Below are 20,682 nucleotides of genomic sequence, written 5' to 3' on the forward strand. Positions count from 1 at the left end.
AAGGCCAAAAGGGGAAAAGGGCCAGGCCCACCGTGTTTCAGGCCTTTTATCCACTTCCAAAGGGGAGTGGTCATGTAGCCTGATTGGCAGGTGGCACATAGGTGTGATCAGGTAGAGGCATGAGATCACACAGGGGAGTGGTGAAGGCATGGTCGTCCAGCTCACAAACCTAGTCAAGTTTATCCTATATGCTCGCATACGTAAGCTTTACCCACTGTGCCACAATGCCAGCCTCTAATAAAAACCATTTTATTTGCCAGATAACAGTACTTAGAGAGGCTTTGACACAATTTTCTTAACCTTGCTCCTATTTTTGAATAATTAGGTGTAAGGGAAGATATAAAGGAAGACAGGGAGAGTTTCTAGAAGAAAATGTATTGACAGCAAATTAAAACACCAAGATATTCACAGCATGTACATTTGACCTTTAGGATTATGGATAACTTTATGTTCATTCTTCATGTTTTTCTCAATGGTACAAGAACACCAGTAAGAACATCTGTTCTTCCTGAGCATCTCCCCTGTGTTTGATAGATACATTTTCTCATTCGGTTATCATAATAAAAAGTCGTTATTTATGTCTTCACTTTAAAAGTAAGCAAAACGGGACTCAGATAACTTGATCCCAGGTCTGTCTGGAAAGAAACCTTCTCCAACCTTCATACTGTGTACTTCATGTTTTTTGTGAGTATATGCTATTGTTATCTGCAAGCTGTTCTGAAAAATGGGAAAGAATTGCAAGCACTCATTTCTGATGTAACACCTAAGCTTGTTACATGTTGAGTATAAAAATAATCTACCAAAATCCCAGGAAAATTGGAAAATCATTAAAAAATAAAAACCCCTCAGTCATGTCTTTAATGTTTAAAATTCAAGTGTGTTTTCAAGGTTCTCTAAAATTGATTTAAAATAGAAAAAAACACAGTGTTAATTGCAGCTACCTGAAGGAAATCTAGATTCTGAGACTGGGTGAAAATTGATTATGCTAAAAGTAGTCTTCTGTAATTAAGTGAACGCTGTGCCATGCACTTTAATTAGTCAGCAGTAACTTTTTTGAGTAGTAACAGTGAGTCCTAGGGTATCTCATTTAATGGGAGCCCAGCAGCCACACCTCAGCTGAGGCTCTGTTTTCCAGCCACTGCTCCAGTATGAAACTTTAGGTAAGAAGACATAATATTTTATAACTCAGGTGTGTACAATATAAATACTTCTCATTCCTTCATTCAGAAGGCATAATTTTTGAAGATTAATTTATTTATTTGAAAGGCAGAGTTACCGAGAGGCAGAGGTAGAGGTAGAGGTAGAGAGAGAGAGGTCTTCCATCCACTGGTTCACTCTGCAGATGGCCATAATGGCCAGAGCTGCACCGATCCCAAGCCAAGAGCTAGGAGCTTCCTCTAGGTCTTTCATGTGGGTGCAGGGACCCAAGGACTTGGACCATCTTCTACTGCTTTCCCAGGCCATAGCAGAGGGCTGGATGGGAAGTGGAGCCTGAATTGGTGTCCATATGGGATGCCAGCACTGCAGATGATAGCGCTTTAAACTGTGCTGCAAGCTGAAATCAGAAGTGGAGCCTGAACCTGAACTGATATGGGATGCCAGTGTCTCAAGCTGAGTCTTAACCATCACTGCTCTGAATTTCAAGGATTCCTAACAGGGGAAAGGATCTGTCTTAGGAAGTATGCAAAGTCCTCTGCCTCTACATCCCCCAGGGGGAATATAGGAAATTAATAAACAATGTGAAGTTCCCCAAATAGATTTTTCTTCATTTCTAAGGCAGGTAAGTTGTACTCCCAACTTTAAGAAGATATAGAAAAATCAGAAAGCATGAAAAAGTTAAAAGAACCAAGAAAAACATCTCCCATCATTTCCTTTCATCTCTTCAGAGTATTATTAACGTGGGAGAGTGTTGTCTCCGCATCTTTTATCTAGCCTTTGCTTTTATATATTTGAGATCAGTCTGTCTGCACAATTTGACATTCTACTGGCAAGATTCATGCAAAAAGAAATCTGGGATTTTATTGCTGACCTTCACGAGACTGCCATCAGTCATTCCTGTGTTTCCAGCGTCTCAGTTACGAGTTGTCAAGGCCTTTGCTGCCCTGAGCCTTCATGGAGGGAAGGCTCCCACCAAAGGAACAGAACCTACTTCGAGGCTAGCAGTGAACAATCTGGGCATAGAAAAGGAGGAAATGGAGACTGACTATTTATTTAGTAGCTTGGGATTAAATCACTCCAGCGTGGTTCATATTCACTGCACATTGGTATCCGTGAGAAATAAGGCCATGGTTATCATTCAGAGCAATCTGGAAGGCAGAGTTCTTGTTTCAGGTCATCCATCCTAGAGCAGACCAGGAGGATTAAAAGGTCACGTTGATGGGGTTGTCACAGGACTTAGAATCATAGAAATAGAGATTCCCAAGTTAAAAGTGTGAAACCCAGTCCTAGACTCAGATATGCAAGGGATATCTCTTTGTTGTTGTTGTTGCTTTTTCTTTAAAAAATACTAACAAAGTTGTTTCCAAGCATGCCTCTCAGCAAACTGGTAGGTAACTTAGACTCTGGCATGGACTCCAGGAGACTCTTGGAGCACCAGAAAACAAGGGCAGGGTCGACCCTCTTGTCTGCACTGGCACTGCTAACTGCCATCCAAGCCAAAGTGGTTCATTGGAATTCAGTTTCTATTTCCCTGCCATGTGGGGGTCCCAAATTGCCCCTCCACAGATATGCCCTCCATCATCCATCCTTCTCTGAGGTCAGGCCAGCTGGCCTGGGAACCACCTGAAAGTACCACTCAGCAGATCCCACCACCCTCCATCTCTTTCCCTATCTGTGGCACTGTTCCCTAGCTCTCTTAAATTCTGTAAACTACTCATTCCTACTTTCTCCCTCTGGGCCACCTAACTTACTCTCTTCAGGCTTAACTGAGAAGGAACCAGCGACGGCTCTTGTAGAAGAATTCTGCTTCAGTCTAGAAACGTGTACCTCCCAGGAAGTAAAAAAATAGCCTGTTTCCCCTATGGATGATGTAATGGGGGAGGGGCCACAAAGTCATAGCTTTCAAAAGATCATTCTGCCATAGAAAAGGTCTTGGAGAGGAATCAGTCAAGTTCACACCCAAAGCCAGGGTTCTTCATTCTTTAGCACCAAGAGGTCAAAGTTGCCATAAGCTGTTCAGTGTGGATCCTGTGAATCCTGGCTTTGGCATGATAACTCTTTGGGTCCGCTTTTTCCCAGCACAGTATTTGGCACAGAGAGCAGGATCAACCGGTGTTACTTTCCCTTTCCATAGCTGACTGGCTTTCCAGATCACTGCCCAGACAGTCTCAAAGCAGTCGTGTTCATTGCTCATTCCTTAGGAGCACCCTTCCCAATGTATGCCTGGGGCCCACACTTGAAACTGCACAAGTATAGATGGTGCCCTATTTAATGTGGTTCTACTTAACAAATTTTCAACTTTGGGGTGGTGCCATAAAAATACTCATTTAGTGGGAACAGTGCTTCAAATTCTGAGTTTTGCTTTGTTCTCAGATTAGTGATAGGAGATACAAGGCTGTCTTATGATACTGGGCAGCAAGCAGAAGCCTCCGCTCCCAATCAGTCCTCAATCTGAAAGAGAAGCAACCGATATCCTTGTGCCCTGTGTTGCTAAACTGCAACGTTTGGTAGGGTAGGTGCATTAAATGCATTTCCAACTTACAATGTTTTCAGTTTATGATGGGTAATGCTATCATAAGTCTAGGAGCTTCTACAGCGGATTTTTAGCTGAATTGTATGTGTGATCCTGAGTCTTCCGTCGTAGTTACTTTCCGATGTGAGAAAGTCAGGACCAGTCCACTTCAACGCCTTGAGCACTCTGCTCCCTCCAGAAGCTCTTCAACCACGAGGATCCAAGGATGTGGCTACTCTGGACACTTCCCTTCTCCTCTGCACTCACTTTGATCTGCAAGGAAAAATATTTCTCTGAGAAGGGACCATATAACGTAGCATATTCTTAAACTCACCTCTCTTCACTTTTCCTGTCTCCTAGTCAGATACAGAGTTTTGGGATAAGATGCAAGCAGAATGGGAAGAAATGGCCAGGAGAAACTGGATATCTGAGAACCAAGAATCCCAGACTCAAGTGACAATCTCAGCCAGTGAGAAGGTAAGAATCTGTTCTTACAAAAGCTCACCTATTTTCTCAACCTCTTCAGATCACATTTTATAGTCAATAATTACTTTGTCAAAAATCCAAAAATTGAAAACACAACTTAATGTCAATCTGACCTAGAGGAAATTCTAATACATGGAAACAGAATAATCCGATGTGTGGAGGCAGCCAAGCTGGAAGGAAACACTCTTATTTTTATCAGCGTTCAGACAGTTTGGCAGCCAACTGCAGCTTGGATCCTGACTGCTGGCCAGTTGCTGAACTGGCATTTAGGGTTGGAACAAGAATGGGGCTTATCCCACATTGCCAGTCATGTGAGTCCTGTCCTTGTGTTAGCAACAGAAGTGATGTCAGTGGCAAGGAAGAGAATGGGGTTTACAGCTGCTATTTCACAGGCCATCATTGCACAGCCTTAAAGAAACCTAATGGAAAAGGTGCTGTTCCCACTGCCAGGTTAAGTCCTGAGGGGATTTCTCAACGATTCTCTCCTGATAGGAGCCCCAGAAAAGGTCCAGTGCAGTGAGCAATTGGCTGTGTTATGCAGCAAGTCCCAGTGGCTCTACAATGGTTGGTAGTTCTCCAAAGAGCATAGTAATAAAAAGATGAACAAGGGGATTTCAGAAGTTTCATGGAAAATGCATATTATGAAAAAACTGTGCATGATTTCAATGTTTTACATTAAAATAAACATCTTTTAATTCCATTTTTCCACAAACTTACTGAAGTACCCACATACAGTAGGTGATATGTTTCTAGGGAGTAGGTAGGCAGCACTTTACAAAAATATTTCTATAAAGAGTCAGTATTTTTAAAATATTAGGGGGAAATGGTTAAAATGAAAATAATAAAGAAAGTAGGAAAGTAGAAAAACAGATTTCAAATTATTAACAGTGGTTATAATTAGGTTGTGGCATTATGGGTAATTTTTTGTGTTTTTTTTTGTAGCCACAAAGTCATAGCTTTCAAAAGATCATTCTGCCATAGAAAAGGTCTTGGAGAGGAATCAGTCAAGTTCACACCCAAAGCCAGGGTTCTTCATTCTTTAGCACCAAGAGGTCAAAGTTGCCATAAGCTGTTCAGTGTGGATCCTGTGAATCCTGGCTTTGGCATGATAACTCTTTGGGTCCGCTTTTTCCCAGCACAGTATTTGGCACAGAGAGCAGGATCAACCGGTGTTACTTTCCCTTTCCATAGCTGACTAGTATTTGGTATCATCTAGAATTTATACAAGGTTAGGGGCCAGCGCCGTGGCACAGTAGGTTAATCCTCTGCCTGCAGTGCCGGCATCCCATATGGGTGCCGGTTCTAGTCCCGGCCACTCCTCTTCCAATCCAGCTCCCTGCTGTGGCCTGGGAAAGCAATGGAGTATGGCCCAAGTCCTTAGGCCCTGCACCCGCATGGGAGACCTGGAGGAGGCTTCTGACTCCTGGCTCCTGGCTTCAGATCAACACAGCTCCGGCTGTTGTGGCCATTTGGGGAGTGAACCAGCAAAGGGAAGACCTTTCTCTCTCCCTCACTGTCTGTGACTCTGCTTCTCAAATAAATAAATAAAATCTTTTAAAAACATTTTAAAAATTTATACAAGGTAATAAAATTTATACCATTAAAATTTACTACATTCATAATTAGAAACTAATAATTTTGGGGGCCAGTGCGGTGGCGCACTGCCTGCGGTGCCAGCATCCCATAAGGGTGCTGGGTTCTAGTCCCGGTTGCTCCTCTTCCAGTCCAGCTCTCTGCTGTGGCCCGAGAAGGCAGTGGAGGATGGCCCAAGTACTTGGGCCCCTGCAACCACGTGAGAGACCAGGAAAGAAGCTCCTGGCTCCTGGCTTCGGAACAGCGTAGCTCCGGCCGTGGCGGCCATTTGGGGGCTGAACCAACGGAAGGAAGACCTTTCTCTTTGTCTCTCTCACTGTCTGTAACTCTACATGTCAAATAAATAAATAAAAATCTTTTTAAAAAAAGAAACTAATAATTTTTTAAAAGCAAAAGTACTCATTTAAGTTTAAATTGTATAAAATCATTAAATAAGTGAGATAAAAGTTGAAGAGAACTTACTGAAGGTGAGAAAGACAAAATGAAGCAATGGGTTGTGTAAGGCCCCCGCTCTGTGTTGCAGGGATATTACTTTCACACTGAGAACCCCTTCAAGGACTGGCCGGGAGCGTTTGAAGAAGGTCTGAAGAGACTAAAGGAAGGAGACCTGCCAGTCACCATCCTGTTCATGGAGGCAGCAATTCTGCAGGACCCTGGAGATGCTGAGGTGCCATTCCCCCTTCTCCCTCCTGCATGTGTCAATCAGGGAGACTCGGTGGGCCAGGGTTGTGTTGGGAGGCGTTTTCACGGAGAAAAGGCTTCCAAAGGGGTTAACTGGGCTTAGTATACTTGTTTGAAAGTTATAAATAGTCACTTGTTTTCTAAGGAAGTCTTTTACCTACAGTGCCTACAGGGTCCAAAGATAAAGGTTGAGGGCAGGAAATGAAAAATCAAAACTGCCAACCTGAAAGCTAGCAAGTTGCTTTCGGGGGCAACGTGTAGCTTTGTCTGGTCTCAGGTCACACCAAAAATCATCCTCCGTTTACTCATTCAACATTTCCAGAGCATACACCATATCCCAAAATATTGTGCCAGGTCCTGTCTTAAGATATTGAGGAGCTGGGAAAATATAACAGTTGAAAAGACACATTTATGGTCTGTCTGGGGGAAAAGGTAGCCAAGTCAATGAAATGTAATAAATGCCATGTCCCAGGGTGCACTGGCCAGCAGAGCAGAAAGTCCCAGTCTTCTGTGCTGTGAGTCCAAAGCTGAGTTTTGCAGTGGGGAAGATCAAAGACAACAGGCGAGCCGGGTTGTTAAGAGAGAGTGGTGCATGGGTAGGCAGAGGGGCAGGAAGCCTCCTGTCAGGTAGAAAGCAGAGCAGTAGAGGGAGATGAGAAGAAATAGGCAAGAGCTGCATGTCATCTGAAGGTCATGAGAAATCACACAGTGATTGTTGTCAAGAGAGGCATCCGGTCGGATTGCACCTTAGAAAAACCTCTTTCTTGAGATAGAAAGGGTGACTGGAGGCAGAGGTTTTCAAGGCTCCCAAAGAGGTTCTGTAGCTCTGTCTTAGTCTACTCAATTTCCAGACCTCTGCAGGCCTGTGATAAGATAGTGGCAGGGATGTAAAGGCTTCTTGTTTGTTTGCAATCTTAAGGAATCATCCAATATGGGATACTCCCAGAGGATCTTGCAGAAATGTTAGGGACAGGTATAAATGACCCTGAGAAGACAATGTAGACCAGGGTTAATTACACTTCTAGGCTTTGCTACCCTGAGTAGACTAAAATCCCTGTCCTGCCCATTAGCAGTGTAACCTGGGACAAATCACTGAAACTCTTCATGCTTGTTCCTCATCTGCAATGTGGAAATCGGAATGGTAACAATCTCAATGGGTGTTGTAAGGATAAATTAGTTCAAACAAATAAAGTGCTCAGCTCAATGTCTGGCACATCAATGGTTAGGCTTCATTGTTATTGGTTTATTGAGTTTGCGTATGAATCATAAGTAAATTAATTACTAGTTAAAGCCCTAATGTCTTGTCTGTCAAAATGACTAGGGCGAAATGAAATTGAACTTTGACCTGAAATTCTGAACTAAAATGTTGGAATTTTTAAAAGATATATGAACTGGTACAGAGAAAAAGCATTACATTAATATAAAACTATAGTCCACTCCCCTAAAATAATGTCACAGCTGTCATCTTGGATTTGTGCTTTATGAAATGTTTTCATGTATAGTGCATCACTTGATACTTTAACCCTGGGAGGGTAAAGTATACATTACTATCCCTGATTCATAACTGAGAAAATCAGGGTCCTTGGTAACTAATGGATCCCAGGCAGGGGCCCAGGACTCCTGAATCCATAGAGACCCCAGGGCAAGATAATGAATGCTCTGTGGGTAGTGAAGATGACACCGTGGCCTAGGGCTGGAAAGAAGCCCCCGGAAAAAAGAGCGTCTCTTCAAGCTCTTCTTAAGCAGCACTCTAAGCTGTATGGAAGGTGAAATCAAAAGAAAGGCTGCTCTATGTGTGCTTGAAAGATTAAAAAGAATCTGATATTCCGGGAGGAAATGATCAGTATTTTATGAGTCAATATTGTATGCATAATAATAACCCAGGAGGGGAAAAGCTAATACAACTTTAATGACTCTATGTGCCTTCCTATAGCTTTGTTTTAAAATGCCTGTAACTTTGATTTCTAGAATAGGAGAATCCTACCCACCCCAAACATTTTGAAATTCCTAAGACGCTAATACATCCCTACCCCCAGCAAATTTGAGGATGGTGTGTTCAAGGGGGCTTCAAAAAGTTCAGGGAAAATGTATGTCATCTTTTAATTCCACTTTTCCAGAACTTTGTGAAATCCTTTTTATAATGAGGTTTTTCCCATGTATATTACTTTTCTAATGGTGTAAGTCATATTGCTCTCCTAAGTGTATAGACAGAATTAGCCATATTAAAAAGTTCCATTCTAGATGTGAAAAACGGTTATCTGCTTGAAGGTGTTCTTCCTAGTTTTTACAATAGCAAAGGACAGGAAACAACCTTAGCACAATATGGAAATTAGTTAAGTAACAGGATATTAATCCAACAAAATTTCAATTTAAAAAGATAAGGATTTTTTAATTTGAAAAAAGTGCTTAATACACAATACAAAATATAAGTGAAGACTATAAAATTACATATACATTTTGATTATGTTTTATATGTACTTTACACATTTTAATGGTGATTACATTAGAGGAGTGAACTCACTGTGGAGAGTTTTGCTTTTCTTGGTTCCTAAATTTTTGGTGACCTTTTCTAATAACTGCTAGATTTTCATTCCTACAAGCTAATTTCATGTTGTACATCCTAAGATGTCAATTGTAAACTTTATTCAGCTACATTTTGGGGTTATTTTTCTACCCCTTTTCCTCACAGTTGTATAATTTTTAATATTTAGATTTAGATTTCAAGATACCTAATATCATAAAATCTCAGTAATTCAGAGGTTTCCATAGCACTTGGTTACAGGAAAGAAAAATACTGAAAGAGCTTGGAAATAATGATGGAGAATCTTGATTTATATGCCATAAGAGAGTTTGAAGGGAGCAATGCATGTGATATTTTCCCTTTTTATAGTTCTCACCTCTGAGTCAGGCCGCTCTTCTTGGGGAATCTGTCACAGGTAAACACACCACCTAAAGCCCTTCAGTAATCCTGCTTTGTCGTGTAGTACTAACATCAGTTGTTTTCATAGGCATGGCAGTTCCTGGGGATAACCCAAGCAGAGAATGAAAATGAACAAGCAGCCATTGTCGCCCTCCAGAGGTAGATGAAGCTAAGTGCAAAATCTTGGGTCTGGTGGATACTTGCTAATAGATGTGCTGTGTTTTAGATTTGTCTTTTGAACCTTGTTGAAGTACAATGTAAAGATTTTGGCCAAGAGGGTAGAGTTAACCTGCAGCAGGTTAAGCCACCATCTGCAATGCTGTCATCCCATATCAGAGAGCTGATTCAAGTCCCATATATTCTGCTTCCAATCTAGCTCCCTTCTAATGTACCTGGTAAGGCAACAGAAGACGGCCCAGGTACCTGTGCCCCTGTCAAAATGACTAGGGTGAAATGAAATTGAACTTTGACCTGAAATTCTGAACTAAAATATTGGAATTTTTTAACGATATAGGAGTCATTACAGAAAAGAATCATTACATTAATATAAAACTACAGTCCACTCCCCCAAAATAATGTCACAGTGGTCATCTTAGATTTGTAAATGCTGTGTTTTATGAGGTGTTTTCGTGTATATTATATCACTTGATATACTAACCCTGGTAGGTTACTATATACAATTCACAATGAGAAAATCAGGGTCCTTGGTAACTAATAGATCCCAGGCAAGGACCCAATGAGTGTCCAAAGTGGAGTTTCTGGCTCCTGGCTTCAGCCAGGCATTTAAGGAGTGAGGTGGAAGATCTCTCTCTCTCTCTCTCTCTCTCTCTGCCACTTTCAAATAAATAATAAAATTCTTATTTTAAAAAAAATGAAAGAGACAATTTGGCCAGAATAAGCACTGAGATGGCCTATATCTATTGCTACCCTTAGCTCTGGAAAATAAGAACTTATGATAAAATAATGTTCCTAAAGCAGAGTTTGCTGAATGCAAATGAATTAATGTTTACTACCACCAAAGAAAGCCTACGTTAACAACAGTTAAAAATGGCTATAAAGAGTTCTTACTAGCTTTTTAGTCTTCTGCAGCCCCTGAAAATCTTCTTAAAGAAAAATGTACTCAAAATACTGACTAAAAGTTCGACTACTTTGGGGGTGGGGAGGTGGGAACAGTGGGTAGGTATAGCAGCACACCTTACTTGATCAGAGTCCCTATTAAACCTTGGAAAACAGCCTCTACCAAATATACCTCTGTTTTCCCTCCCCCTTTCCTGTAAGCACTTCTAATGCAGTGCTGTAGGAAAAGTGTATGTGGGTATGTGTGTGCATGTGTATAATGCTTATGTTCCATATATGTATCTCTCTCTCTCTGTGTGTGTGTGTGTGTATGGTATAAATCCTAGAGTTTTGCAACTTCGAATGTAAGAATTCTATATCCTCAGAATTCTAGAGCTTTGCAATCCTAGAATCCTAGATTTCAAGACTCCATTGATATCTGGTGGTATAATGGCTCCTGCTGGTGCTTTGAGAATCTTTTCATACAGAGAGAATTTGGGAACAGGGAAGGTCAAGGTCAAACAAATAGTATGTAACAGAGTCATAACTTAGACTCTCAGCTCCTGTCTTCAAGTCCGGAACTCTCTGGGCCAGTGGTTCTTAATCCTGCATTAAAAAGCGCAGTAGAATTAAAAAAAAAAAAATGAAAAAAGATTCCCAAGCACATAGCAGAGATTATGATTTCATTGACTGGGGCTGGGGACCAAGAGTTAGTAGATGGAAAATCCCCCCTCCCAAGTGTTTCCAATGTACATTCAGAGTCAAGAACTTCTCTGCCCTGTCGGGTAGTTTCTGGGAGGCTGGGACCTGCACTGAGGTGTTAGGTACTGCCTAGGGCTTGCTACTCAAAGTCTTATCCTGGAACAACCAGGTCACCGTTATGTGGAAGGTTGTCAGACCTGCACAACTTCGGACCCTCCCTCAGGACTACTGAACCAGAGTCTGAATTTTGCATGGTCCCCAGATGATTTGCATGCACTTCAAAGTTCAGAAAGCCCCTGTAGAATGGAATGAGGCCGAGCAGTCCTCGCCTCCTTCAGTAACCCAGTAGTCTGGAAACACAGACCTTTCCCTCTCCTTTGCAAAACACTGTACAATCTTTCATTTTAGGATGTCCAAATGTGGTTCAAGTCAGTTTTCTTTGGGGATAAGGGCATTTAATATATTAGTAGTAGAACAGAAGTATTTAAAAAAATGATATCCCCTATAACTCCTTAGATTAACTACTAATACATTTTGTGCAAGAATTAGGCACAGCTCCTGTAGTTTTAAAATCATTTATTAAAGTTACCAAACTTGTCAATCATCAGGATTAGGTGTAACATTTTCAAAACTATGTTTAGGTCACAATTGTCATATGGACAAACAGGGTGCTCTCCAGGGACTTGACATAAACAAACTTAACAATCCTGTGATCTTTAATTAATAAAATCTTCAAATTTTCTGTAGAACTGCTAGATGTTGGCTCAAAAGAATCTGAAGCTGATTTCTGTTTCTCCTGTCTCAGTCTGTTTTTGCCTTCTTTCAGGTGCTTAGAATTACAGCCTAACAATTTGAAAGCTCTGATGGCTCTGGCTGTGAGTTATACCAACACTGGCCATCAGCAGGATGCCTGTGACGCTCTCAAGAACTGGATTAAGCAAAATCCAAAGTACAAATACCTTGTGAAGAGCAAGAAAGGATCTCCGGGTCTCACCCGACGGTTGTCCAAGTCCCCGGTTGATAGGTATCCTTTCCACTGTATTACAGAGAGCAGTGAACTCCCATATGCAGAATTCATCGCCGTAAGGGTAACTAATCAGCCTCAGATCCCGCCACTACGCGCTCCCAGGGGTTTAGAGGACCCCATTCTGCTAGCAGAGCAGCGCTGATCAGAAACAGTGATGCTGAGACCAGATCCGATCTCTGGACGCATGATCCACATAGTGGGCACTTAACAAACATGTATCTGAGTCCCATATGTGAAAGCCAAATGCTTTAGACATATAACTCACCTGAAGTGATGCTTCAAATTTTAGAAAGCCAACGGATTAGGAATGAGGAAAAACGAAAGTCCTTTCTTCTAGGAATTGTATGCTCTATCACAGTAAATCCTGTTACGTTGTTTCTCATGAAGGCCTTGAGCAGCAGCTGTGGAGCTTTTCACTTTGGTGCTTGTAGGGTCAGCTGAACTGTCTTTGTGAAGACCTTAGAACAGTCTGAATCTGTGCGTGACAAAATATTTCATGAAAATCATCTATTTTTTAATATTCAGTATTCATAGTTCTTCCATTAAGCAAAGATATTTTAAGCAAAATTTTCCAACTTGTATGAAGAGAGACTTCTTGAAATAGTGTCAAGAGATTTAATAGTAAATCTTTTATGCCCAGGCTATTTGAATTGCAAATCTAATTTTTTTTCTTGGTAGCTCCGTTCTGGAAGGAGTGAAAGAACTGTATCTGGAAGCTGCCCACCAAAACGGAGATATGATCGACCCGGATCTACAGACAGGGCTGGGGGTTCTGTTCCACCTGAGTGGAGAATTTAATAGAGCAATCGATGCATTTAACGCTGCCTTAACTGTTCGGCCAGAGGTAAGGAAGCAAGAGCAGCAAAACACCCCATGATTCTCCGTAGCATGTTCACACAGGCCACACTCTCCACATTGCCTCTACTATTTATTTCCAACTCTAGTGGTTTAAAGTGATCAGTGCTAATGACAGGCCGCTTTGGCCATTAATAGTGAAATGCCTGCATTAGCAACATCAATTAATGACAGCATCAAATGGTCACTACTCTAATGAATGAGAGTCGTTTCACAAAGTTTTCTATAAGAAGTTTTGAGTAATTCACCTCACATGGTCCCTGTCCATGAGCACTGGCTCGGTTTCCAGCTGTCTTCTCTCTGCGGAGATAGATGGCAATACTCTGTACAGGTTGCTAGAGAGTTTTCATTTTGTCTTCAGGACTATTCATTATGGAACCGTCTCGGGGCGACCTTGGCCAATGGAGACCGCAGCGAGGAAGCGGTGGAGGCCTACACGCGAGCATTGGAGATTCAGCCAGGCTTCATCCGGTCCAGATACAACCTTGGAATCAGCTGCATCAACCTGGGAGCCTACAGGTGAAATGTGGCGACAGGCTGAGAACTGAAAGCCTCACTCCGGGTTGATGTTGAATGAATGGAAAGAGTGTTTCCAAGTAAAAATTCCTCCGGTTGTAGGAGTATTCCCCCTCCTTCCCTCGAGGGTAAACACCAGACTTTGAGACCCTGAGGCCTGTGTCAGCATAAACACCTGCATCTCTGGGCCTCTAGCATTTTTTTTTTTTAATATTTATTTATTTGACAGGCAGAGTTAGACAGTGAGAGAGAGAGACAGATAGAAAGGTCTTCCTTCTGTTGGTTCACTCCCCAAATGGCTGCTATGGGCGGCGCTGCACCGATCCGAAGCCAGGAGCCAGGTGCTTCTCCTGGTCTCCCATGCGGGTGCAGGGGCTCAAGCACTAGGGCCATCCTCCACTGCCCTCCCAGGCCAAAGCAGAGAGCTGGACTGGAAGAGGAGCAACCGGGACTAGAACCCGGCGCCCATATGGGATGCCGGCACTGAAGCAGAGGATTAACCAAGTGAGCCACAGCGCCGGGCCCCATCTGGGTCTCTAGCTTTAGAGAGCAGCAATAAACAGAGCTCTTGGGAAGTCTGGGCGCCCACATCCCTCCCCTGGGGATTCTGATTTGATCAGTCTGGGGTGAGGATGAGTTATCTGAGTTTTTTGTTTGTTTGTTTGTTTGTTTGTTTTTGGTTTTGGGTTTTTTTTGTTTTGTTTTGTTTTGTTTTGTTTTTTTTGGACAGGCAGAGTGGATAGTGAGAGAGAGAGACAAAGAGAAAGGTCCTCCCTTTTGCCATTGGTCACCCTCCAATGGCCGCTGCGGCTGGCGCATCTCACCGATCCAAAGCCAGGAGCCAGGTGCTTCTCCTGGTCTCCCATGCGGGCGCAGGGCCCAAGCACTTGGGCCATCCTCCACTGCACTCCCGGGCCACAGTAGAGAGCTGGCCTGGAAGAGGGGCAACCGGGATAGAATCCGGCGCCCCAACTGGGACTAGAACCCGGTGTGCCGGCGCCGCAAGGCGGAGGATTAGCCTGTTAAGCCATGGCGCCAGCCAATCTGAGTTTTTGACATCGTCACAGGCAGCTCTTTGAGAAGCATGCACAGTCCAATCTTTCATTTTTAAGTTAAGAATAAAAGGATCCCTGGGCATGAATGAGGGACACTACAAAAGGACTTAGGAAGGTCCCAGAACCAGTGTTTGGAAAAGCAAAGGCAGCAGTCCAGGTTTCTAAATCTAGTGTATTAATAGAATTGGGGCTGGGGAAACTGGTAGGTTCATGGTTTAAACTGTCTTTCTCATTCAAATCTCACCATTTATCGATATCATGCAGGTACACATCTTTTCTTTCTCCCACTAACAGGGGCTCTGTATGAGGTTTATTTCTTTGGGTAATGAAAGTATGATTTTTTTATCTTCCTTTTCTACTTTTTTTATTTCCTAAGTAAACAAGTATTGCTTTCATAATTGGAAAAATGAGAACTAAAGGTTAGTTTTAAACCCTACCAAAAACAAGGTAATCCCTTTCTAATTCTCAGAAAGAGCAATGCTCTAGTAGTCAACTAAGCTTCGGTTCACATCACAGCTCTGCCATTTATTGATTTTATGACTCTGGGTATACAACGTGGAGCCTCAATTTATTCACTTGTAAAGACAGAGAGAAGGAGAGACAGAGAATAATGACTCCCTTGCAGGACTGCTGTACAGGGTAAATGTATTGCCTAACAGAGCAGATGCTCACTGCTTAGACAGCAATTCTTACTCATTCTTATTATGATTATTGTTACCATTGTCACTAGTATCCTTATTGCTATGGCTTTATTTACTTAAGTTCCCAGAGAGCTACATAAGTAGTTGGCATTCTTTTGGCATCTGAACAATTGCCTGGCTCAGCTCTAGCCGTTGTGGTCATGTGAATGAACCAGTGGACTGGAGTTCTATCCATCTGTCTCTGTCAAAAAAAAATTTTAATAAGGAAACTGTTCATACATACACGTGTTAAATATTTGTAAGCCGTTCACACATACGCATGTATAATCATCAGGGCTCCCCAAAAGACTCTGAGTTCACAAGTTTGGGAAGAGGTTTCAAATATCATGCAAAAACCTGGAGTTGTTTGACAAGGCCAACAAGTTAGACTCTTCTGTTACTTTCCAGTCTCTCTGAGACCACTGCCACAATCCAGGGGCTGGGAGCAGCTGGTGAATGAGGGGGTTCCAAGATCATCCTTGCCCCACAGTCTAGGATTAGGAGAAAAAAGTGAGGGAGAGTCTCATTAGAGCTGCCGCCCTGTGAGGAGGGAGCAGAAAGGGTCTGCACAGTAGACTCCTGTGGTCATTTTCTTATAACTCCTCTCTTGCATGATCACAAGAAAACCAGAATAGAGGATGATTAGAGCACCCAGTTCACTCCATTACTCACGTTGCTACAGACAGCACCCTTCCCAGCTGCCATTTGCTGTCAGGAAGATCTAGCACTGTAGATAAGCAAATGCCTAGATCATGTGCACTGAAATTAGAAATCTAGCCTCTCTTTCGAGGTTTCTTACCACATGCTTAATAACTACCTTGCATGATAAGAGAGGTCAACTGTATGAAAAAAGTAAAGCAGATATAAAATAAGTGGTGTGATTAAATTGAGCCAGGATTAGTTTGTCAGACACAGAATATGATGTTGGGGTTTCATGGAGGTGCTGAAGAGAGCAGACCCAGCAAGTGCACCTGTGCCTGAGCAGCCTTGAACTATGGGAGTTGGAAGGATCCAACTCAACTCTTCTCAAACCTTGTGTTCTTAGAATCCTTTTCTGCTTTTAATGAGTATTAGGAAACACAAGGGCTTTGTTTACGTGGGCTTTCTGAAGGTACTTCAAAAAGGTTGTGGAAAATGGAATTGAAAGATAAATTTATTATGTGCTAAAAATGTTGAAATTCATTGCAAACAGGGGTCTTCAGAAAGTTCATGGAAATACTTATGAAAAAACATGCATAGATTCAAAAATATTTGGACCAAAATAAATTTCTTTTAATTCTATTTTTCCACAAATTTTAAAAATACTCTCCTGTTTATGATACTAGAAATTAAACTGAAAACACTTAAAAAGATTAATTTAAAATTAATAAAACCTACTACATACTAACATAAAGGGCATCTTAAACTGCTTTTCCTAGTCCTTTACTGGGGAGCTGGACTGGTAGTGGAGCCATGTCACAGGGAGTAGCTTAACCAGCTACACCACAGCACTGGCCTCACTCACAAGGTTTTAATATGACTCCTGTTATAAGAAATTTGCTAAGACTAAATAATTGGGATTCTAGCCCAGATGCTCTGATAATAAGTCAATCTCACTCTAGCTGCATTCTGAATTTCTGTCACTAATAAGAAAAACAGACTGCTTTGTTTCTGAGCAGTGCTATAGCCTTTCTCCTAAGCTCTACATGTAGAAATCACATCTGCAAATGGATGAAGTCTTCTAATCATTCCTGGTGCTGGGGAAACCAAATGCATTAATGAGTTAGTGATTTTGCTATTATTCTTTTCTCTCCCACGTGAAATTCTCAAAATAAAATTTGCTTTCAGCTTTTTTCTTTCTGATTTCACTCCATTTAACAATGATTGTTCACAAAAGAATAATAAATCAGAGCGTTGTTCATCTGACCATCCAAAGTGCCATGGAGAGATGATTTATTATTTTACACTAAAATAATTTCACCTGTTGGGTTTAAGTGTCTGTCTGTAATTTGTTGCAATTTTAAAATGTGTTTTTCTACCCTCTTAGAGAAGCAGTCAGCAACTTTCTCACCGCCCTCAGTTTGCAAAGAAAGAGCAGGAATCAACAGCAAGTTCCTCATCCTGCAATCTCTGGGAATATCTGGGCTGCCCTCAGAATCGCACTGTCTCTGATGGACCAACCGGAACTCTTCCAGGCGGCTAATCTTGGTGACCTGGATGTCCTCCTAAGAGCTTTCAACTTGGATCCTTGAAGGAGAAGAAACAAATAAAAAATAATAATCCCTCTTCTGTGTAACTGTACTGAGAAATTAAAAATTATTTTATTAAGAATTTCGAAAAGGATAAATCAGATATTCAAAAGGCCAAGGTCATATAACCCAAGGGGATTAATTCCTACAGACAATGCCGAGTCTCTGTTCAGACCCAAAAGCACAAAATGTTGTATGTAGAGTTGAGGTCAGGTTCAAAAGAAGAACTGAGAGACTCGTGAATACTCGTCACAAGTAGCAAGCATTTTGCAAAACCGTTCATTGGGTGTTTTGTCCACAGTTGCATCTGATGACTTATCTGAGGAACTTGCTCTCAGAACACATGGAATAAGCATTGCCTCAGATGAGGGAATCCTGGCTGTTTCAGAACTGTTCCCTGAAACCCCCTTTTGCGAGACTGAACATAGTTTGGGCCATTGGTGCATGCACATATATTAACTCTTGACTAAAGACAGGCATTGCTTAAACCTTTTCCAATTTTAACTTTTCTGTAGCCCTTTGATTCCAGAGAGAGAGAGAAAGAGAAAGCTTTGCTGGCAAAAGCAGTTTTTGCACTAGAAATTTTTGCTGTTCCCATTCAAAACTTTTCTGGGAGTGTATATATGCACTTTAATATCTTATGTATGCCTTGCTGGAGTTTTGTTTTGTTGCTCCAATTTTTACCTTGGGGGTGAAAGATTTGAGAATTCAACCTTGTTAGATCAATGGACCAAATAAAAATTCCTGAAATCGTTTTTCATAGTGTAGGGTTTTGAAAGAGTGTTTTCTTAAAACTGGTACGACACAGGGTGTATATATATTTAAAACAGATCTTCTTATGCACATGCTTTCTGGGACTCTATGAACTTAAGTTAGAGACAAGGTACTGTCTGTCTTGCCGGGAGAAAGTTTGAAGAGACCATGATTTCTGTTGAGTTTGCATTAACTTGCTTAAGTGTCATATTTTACTGGCTTTCTAACTGCCCTGCACAACAATATTCCTTTTAAACTGTTAATATTTTAAATGATGTTTCTTAAAAGTGATAAATACATTTTCCTAAAAATTATGTGTTTTCTTAGCTTCATAAAAATCTGCACTGTTCACCTTCTTGCATTCTAAGTGATAGAAGATTAACATTTTCTAACTGAATCTCATTGAATGTCAGTGGTTTAATAGGAAAGATGCATGCCCATTTGGGTCTTATTATCTTAAACATTTAGCAAGTATCAGGAATTTTCTGTTGGCAGTGGTGTTTTGTTTCATTGGCAACTTTTCACTTATTTTTTTTAGAATGGTGTGTGTATTTGGGGCTTAATGATGTTGAAAGATACATTTTTTAAAGAATTAGAAAAAAATTGTTTGCAAAATGCTAACCAAATTTCACCAGTGTTTGTTCTCATTTCCTACCTTGTCTCCTTCCTTGTTCCAGAACCTTTCACAGGGTAGTCTAATCCCAACTTTTTCATCATGTTCTTTGGTTAATAGTTGCTCATTTCACTAATGGTCATAATTATGCGCACACACACACACAGAATCTGATCGTAGCAGTTTGGAGAATTAGCTTCTACTAAGGGTGAAATATGCACATGTGCTGAGAAACTCAATGTTAAGTGCAGGTATAAATCCCCTCCTCTCCTGCTTTGAAGTCTCCAGGTCGTGAAGAGCTTCAAGTTAACATAAAGCCACAAGTCCTTGAGGCTTCTATATATTATAACAGACTCTAATTTGTAAAGATAAAGAGTTGAGGCCCTGTAAATGTTGGGTACCAGGTTGATACTCATTGTGAATGCTCACGGGGCAAGGTGACGGCCCCAGGTGAGCAGCAGAGAGCAGTCACTAAGCATTCACCATGGGGCAATGGCAGCCATCCAGGCTGGGCCCAAACTTCCCTTAGATGCAAAGTAAGGCTCAACAATATTTTCAAGAATGGTGTCTTTCACATTTTAGAATTCTAGAAACCCAGACTGAGAAGGTCTTCCGAGGCCAGCCTCGAGGCCACAGTAGCTGACTGTTACTCCTGGTAGATCAGAATCCCGTCTCTGCCTGCCTCTGTTCTTCACAGCCTTTGTGTTTTCCCCGAATGGCCAGTTACTTGACTTGAATCTAGTCCATTAGGAACCTCTGAACAAATGACTCAAAGGAGCCTACAGGTGTCCTCTGTGTGACGTCATTCTATTCCTCCAGCAGCAACTGGATTTGCAGTAATGACAACAAGACGTTGTGTTGGCCTTGCTGGTACCACATACATGAGGTCAGTAACAGTTTAAAGTCGGAATGTAGTGTAAATAAGAAATAGCTGGATTTAACTTGGTTGCTGCTAAGTAAAAACCAGTACTAAAAAGTGAGTCAAAGTTTATAGAAATACAGCACCATCAAAGATTAGGTAGCAAAACTTAGGACAGTGTTTACTGTGAACAGCACGTACATCTTTTTTAAAAGTGTAGACACGTTTTTAAGGCAGAACTGCTTTGTGCATGCATCTCATCTTCATGGCATGAAATTGTCATTTAATTTGCTCTTACCATTTGAAAGGGAAGCTGTCCTTGGTTCCCTTAGAAGGCACTCTGGGCATGCTTTGAGTTCCTTTGTATGTGTGTGTGTGTGTGTGTGTAAGAATAAGAGCCTAAACTTTTAGAGGATGGTTGTCTTGTACTAGAAGAGCCATGCAGTTGCGTAGAAAATGCAGAGAAACCCAGGGATCATTGCTGAATGTTCAAAGTACAACCATTTCTGTGCTGCTAAGGAAGAGGAGGGCTAGAGTAAAGGAAGAGAAGTAAAGGGCCCTCTTCCTGAGCCAATCATATTGGCTATTCCTTCCCTGGACCTCCTTCCAAGGTCATTGTCCTTGACTCCTCAAAGGCAGATGTTGTCCACGAGGCAACTTCACTAGAAACTATGAACTGTGCTTTCCTAGCCAATCTGGATTCCCATCAGAATAGCAAATTAGTGATACCCAACCGGGTAGGAATGTCCAGGACACATTCACTTTCAACATTTTATGCCTCGTTCTTCATTCTTTTATTTGAAGAGAGCTATTATGTCGAGTCTTGGGACTAAAGACTTGTAGGGTTAAGTCATAACAGCAAGACTTGAACACAATTATTGCCAGTCCCATGTAGGACAGGCATCCCAAACTCTTTACCATAACTGTCTGCAAGCTCATTGGGAATATTGGTGTCCCTTCTTCATTTGCTCCTGAATCTGTTTCATAA

The 20,682-nt window shown here is 41.6% G+C and overlaps 1 protein-coding gene across 7 annotated transcripts in view; it reads left to right on the forward strand.

Annotated features, from left to right (window-relative positions):
- Nucleotides 1-17,472, forward strand: part of PEX5L (peroxisomal biogenesis factor 5 like) — a 198,905-nt gene extending 181,433 nt beyond the window's left edge. For all 7 annotated transcript variants that reach the window (XM_062177741.1, XM_062177757.1, XM_062177749.1 and 4 more), the window contains 7 exons: nt 4,031-4,147; nt 6,273-6,416; nt 9,439-9,509; nt 11,935-12,132; nt 12,814-12,979; nt 13,352-13,509; nt 17,268-17,472. In XM_062177741.1, the coding sequence (XP_062033725.1) occupies nt 4,031-4,147; nt 6,273-6,416; nt 9,439-9,509; nt 11,935-12,132; nt 12,814-12,979; nt 13,352-13,509; nt 17,268-17,472 (1,059 nt within the window). The remainder of the gene's footprint in view (nt 1-4,030; nt 4,148-6,272; nt 6,417-9,438; nt 9,510-11,934; nt 12,133-12,813; nt 12,980-13,351; nt 13,510-17,267) is intronic.
- Nucleotides 17,473-20,682: the final 3,210 nt, after the last annotated feature.

Source organism: Lepus europaeus, chromosome 2 (genome assembly GCF_033115175.1).
Source record: "Lepus europaeus isolate LE1 chromosome 2, mLepTim1.pri, whole genome shotgun sequence".
Taxonomy (NCBI): domain Eukaryota; kingdom Metazoa; phylum Chordata; class Mammalia; order Lagomorpha; family Leporidae; genus Lepus; species Lepus europaeus.